This window comes from Ammodytes marinus, assembly GCF_949987685.1.
Source record: "Ammodytes marinus genome assembly, chromosome: 2".
NCBI lineage: Eukaryota > Metazoa > Chordata > Actinopteri > Uranoscopiformes > Ammodytidae > Ammodytes > Ammodytes marinus.
Window position 1 is genome coordinate 37,071,473 of NC_137231.1, and position 5,000 is coordinate 37,076,472.

The 5,000-nt window shown below is 42.5% G+C and overlaps 1 protein-coding gene across 2 annotated transcripts in view; it reads left to right on the forward strand.

Moving 5' to 3' along the window:
• LOC307266725 (gelsolin-like) overlaps positions 1-5,000 on the forward strand; it is a 22,390-nt gene that overhangs the window by 4,768 nt on the left and 12,622 nt on the right. The window contains exons 4-7 of one of the 2 annotated variants that reach the window (XM_080048823.1): positions 341-495; positions 2,453-2,614; positions 3,616-3,675; positions 4,470-4,559. In XM_080048823.1, coding sequence (XP_079904949.1) covers positions 341-495; positions 2,453-2,614; positions 3,616-3,675; positions 4,470-4,559 — 467 coding nt within the window. The remainder of the gene's footprint in view (positions 1-340; positions 496-2,452; positions 2,615-3,615; positions 3,676-4,469; positions 4,560-5,000) is intronic. The other variant, XM_080048822.1, reaches the window with a different exon arrangement.

A 5,000-nucleotide genomic window follows, 5' to 3' on the forward strand; every position in this document is an offset into this window, starting at 1 on the left:
TATCTATCTATCTATCTATCTATCTATCTATCTATCTATCTATCTATCTATCTATCTATCTATCTATCTATCTATCTATCTATCTATCTATCTATCTATCTATCTATCTATCTATCTATCTATCTATCTATCTATCTATCTATCTATCTATCTCGGCTGAGAAAAAACTCCCAGTAAAAAAAAAAAAACCCTTTACCGGGATTTAAAAAATAGAGATTGTAGTCAGGATGAGAGTGGAGCGGCGACCATATTTGTAGTCCAGATGGATGACTTCACTCACTCCCTCTCCCTCCCTCCCTCTATCCCTCCCTCCCTCTCTCTCCCTCCCTCTCTCTCTCAGGCTCAGATTGTAGTCAGGATGAGAGTGGCGCGGCGGCCATCTTTGTAGTCCAGATGGATGACTTCCTGCAGGGCGCTCCGATCCAGCACAGAGAGGTGCAGGGCCACGAGTCCAGAACCTTCACCGGGTACTTCAAGAAGGGAATCAAATACATGGTACACACACACTCTCTCCCTCTCTCTCTCCCTCCCTCTCTCCCTCCCTCCCTCTCTCTCCCTCCCTCCCTCTCTCTCTCCCTCCCTCCCTCCCTCTCTCTCTCCCTCCCTCTCTCTCTCTCTCCCTCCCTCTCTCTCTCTTTCCCTCCCTCTCTCTCTCCCTCCCTCTCTCTCCTTCAAGAAGGGAATCAAATACATGGTGAACACACATTCACTCACTCACTCACTCCTCCAAGCACACACACACACACACACACACACACACACACACACACACACACACACACACACACACACACACAAACTTTGATTCAATTAGGCTATATTGTATAAAAATATCCCCCCAGTAAAAATATGTCATGTATTTATACTGTAGGGGAGAACGGGGTAATCTGAGCCACTTTTTACATTTGCTCCCCTCTAAGCGAGCTAAAATGATTTATCACTCAAATTTACACATTTCCCATTAATTCAGGATGTTTCCTAGAAATGGGCATTAGCAGAATTTTTTCAAGACAAAGGGCAGTGAAAATATGATTGTTTTAAAAAAAGTTGTCATGTGGCTCACTTTACCCCAGCTGTGGGGTAAACTGAGCCAGACCAGAAAAATCAAGGGGGTAAAGTGAACCACTTACTTTTTCCACTCTGAAACTACCATAACAACACATATTGTAACAGTAAGAATCCTGAAAGCTAGCCACACATTCCAGAACTAATGTCGGACTAGTAAAAGAATGATGGGGATTGGTCAATTAAGCAAAGCAAATTTTCTAAACACTTGAAAGTAACTCTGAACAAAATCAAATACAACATATTATAATTCAAAAGGTTTTAATAAGATCCAAATGAAAGATAGAACCAGTTAGATTAGAACACAGTCTGGGGGTCAGAACACAGGACCCTTAGAGCCAGCTAGTGTCTGGTGGTCAAAGCATAGGAAAATCAGAACCAGCGAGAACAGTCTGGGACTCAGAACACAGGAGAAGACCCAACTGGATTATAACATCAGCCTGTCATACTCTACAACTAGGCCTACTCTACATTCCAGCCCTGAAGGTTACAGGGAAATATGAGAAGGTGCTCTTTCCGTGTGGTTGCCCCAGGTCGTCTTCCTGGTGTATTTCCTTGGCATGATGGCTTTTCTACAATGTGTATGACATTAAAATAAAACATATGTTATGTAATATTACATTAAAATATATTTAAGACTAAACTTAACTTGTGCCTCATGGTGGGGGAAAGTGAGACAGTGGCTCACTTTCCCCCACAGCATTTGGCTCACTTTCCCCCACCACCACAATTTGAGAAAAAACTACCTCTCTTAGCATTTCAGGGTAATCTTTAGCTAATATCATCACATGGTTTTTATATGTTGGTAGTTCATCAACACGTATGATAGAAGTTTTTCTACGTGAATACATTTGCTTTGGCACAACAGTTGATTAAGTTGACAGCAAGAAAATTTACTTTTACAAGCATAATACCTATTTTGGTGAAAAAAAACATGCTCACCACAGCACCATGAGGTCCTCTCTTTCAGGGCCATGGGGAAATGAGAGGGGCTTGAAAACATATATCTCACATGACCACAAATGTTTTTCGTTGCCTAGATACAGGGGGTGGCTCACATTACCCGATGCCTCAGATTCCCCCGTTCTCCCCTATATGTGTTCAATACTCAAGTGGATATAATATTTATATATTTTTTTTTCAAGTAATTTGACTTTGTTTCTGTCCACTGCTTCCAAATATGGTTCCAAAAAGTTGCCAAAAGTGTTTTTCAGGTTTTTCTTGTTTTTTCGCGTTATACGAGTTTTTAGAATTTTTTTTGACATTTTTGGAATGTTCACGAAAAAAGAAAATAAAAATATCAATGTTTGTGGAAAAAAAGTTTTGGAATGTTCGCATTAATACAGTTGTTCCTTATATGTTCGTGACCTCACTTCCTGGTTGTCAGAAAGGGGGCGTGGCTTCAGGCTTCTCTCACGTGGTGACCAATGAGGCGACGGCTGAGCGGCTGCTGCAGGTCAAAGGGCGCCGCGTCGTCAGGGCAACGGAGGTGTCAGTCAGCTGGGACAGCTTCAACCAAGGAGACAGCTTCATCCTGGACCTGGGAGAGGTGTGTCTGCCTGTCTGTCTGTCTGTGTGTCTGTCTGTCTGTCTGTCTGTGTTTTGGTGTGTGTGTCTCTCTCTCTCTCTCTCTCTCTCTCTGTCTGTCTGTCTGTCTGTGTTTCAGTGTGTCTGTGTGTGTCTCTCTCTCTGTCTGTCTGTCTGTCTGTCTGTCTGTCTGTCTGTCTGTCTGTCTGTCTGTCTGTCTGTCTGTCTGTCTGTCTGTCTGTCTGTCTGTCTGTCTGTCTGTCTGTGTTTCGGTGTGTGTGTGTCTCTCTGTGTGTGTCTCTGTCTATGTGTGTGTGACTACATTTTTTTCTTTTTGTAAATTCCTACCATGTAAAACTTTAGAGTGTGGAGTATCTGAGTATTTAGCTTCATCTAGTGGTGAGATTGTAGTTGTCAGCGCTCCGTTGCTAACCCCTCCCTTTGGGGAGAATTTACAGAAGCTACGGTGGCCTTCAAGGACAAGAAGCTAGTTACTAAAGATGGCATCATCCACCACAGCCTCAAATTTTTTCCAGTCATTCAGCTAATCGAGCCAGATGTTATTTTGCGTGTGATGACGTGTGTTCAACAATCATCCCCCAAAAAAGTGCAAAAGAAACGTCTGGAAAGATGTCAAAAAACTGAAATGATTTTAATAGATGATCTGTATTTAAACATACTGGGATTGTAATGCATTTACACTTTGAACTGTTGAATTGTAAAAAATCTCTCTGTCTGTGTCTCTCTCTCTCTCTCTCTCTCTCTGTGTCTCTCTCTCTCTCTCTCTGTCTCTCTGTTTCTCTCTCTGTCTCTCTCTCGCTCTCTCTGTCTCTCTGTCTCTCTCTCTCTCTGTCTCTCTCTCTCTCTCTGTCTCTCTCTCTCTCTGTCTCTCTCTCTCTCTCTGTCTCTCTCTCTGTCTCTCTCTCTCTGTCTCTCTCTCTCTGTCTCTCTCTCTCTGTCTGTCTCTCTCTCTCTCTCTCTGTGTCTCCCTCCCTCTCTCTCTCTCTCTCCCTCTCTCCCCAGCTGATCATCCTGTGGTCTGGTTGCCACAGTAACCGCTTTGAGAGGATGAAGGCCACTATGGTGAGTGATGACATCATCATTACATCACAGCAGTGACATCACAGGTCACATGACGACACTGACTCACTTCTAAGTTACTGGGGTTGTGTTCCGAATCGCATACTTTCTACTATATAGTTTGGCAGAAAAAAGATTTAGGATGTCCCGATTCTTGTGGCCAGATTTAGGATGGTTAGAAGTACCCGGATGTCCTACTTCATGCGGCCAAGATTGTTAGTCTTGAAAAGTGCATCCTATTTGGGCGATTCTGACCCACAATCCAGTGCGCATGTGAAGTGACGTCACATCGACGAAGCCTCCATATGAAAACAAACGGGGATGAGACGGATATAAAAGCAAGAGGCAAGATCAAGGAGCCATGTTATGATGAAATAAGAGAGTAAAAGTATGTCCCAATAGTATGCCTACTGCATCCTAACTAGATTCTTTTTATCATCAGATGTAGTATGTAGAATAGACAAAAGTCTATTCCTAAATCTCTAGGAATACTCTTTCTTACTGTGCGTTCCAATCCCCATACTATCAAGTTTACCATAATGTGTGTGTGTGTGTGTGTGTGTGTGTGTGTGTGTGTGTGTGTGTGTGTGTGTGTGTGTGTGTGTGTGTGTGTGTGTGTGTGTGTGTGTGTGTGTGTGTGTGTGTGTGTGTGTGTGTGTGTGTGTGTGTGTGTGTGTGTGTGTGTGTGTGTGTGTGTGTGTGTGTGTGTGTGTGTGTGTGTGTGTGTGTGTGTGTGTGTGTGTGTGTGTGTGTGTGTGTGTGTGTGTGTGACTAACTGTCTGGCTGTTGATTGACAGGTTGCCAGAGATATCCGTGACAACGAGCGATGTGGGCGGGCCGAGCTGGAGTTCTGTCAGGAAGGGGAGGAGCCAGACAGGATGCTGGAGGTGATGTCAAAATAAAATATAAAAAAAATACACATTAACATATAGAATACGTTTAAAGTCTCTACGAGGAACTTTTAAATATTTCTGAAACAGTCTCATTTTTCCTCTGATGATCATAAACTCAAACGAGACCATCAATGCAAAATAATGCTATTTTTATATAGTTTTTCTTAATGTCTTTGTCATGGGTATACGCTCACCCAGGAACAACAGCTGGCGTGGTAAAAACACTACCGCTTTAGTCCAAAGGGGGGCGCTAGAATTAACACACACTGGAAGTTCCTCTGAGCACCTTTAAGCTATAAAATCGTTTGCTGTCTATATCTTAAAAATAACTTTTTCTAAAAAGGTCCAAACTTTTTTACTATGTTAGTGGATAGATAGATAGATAGATAGATAGATAGATAGATAGATAGATAGATAGATAGATAGATAGATAGA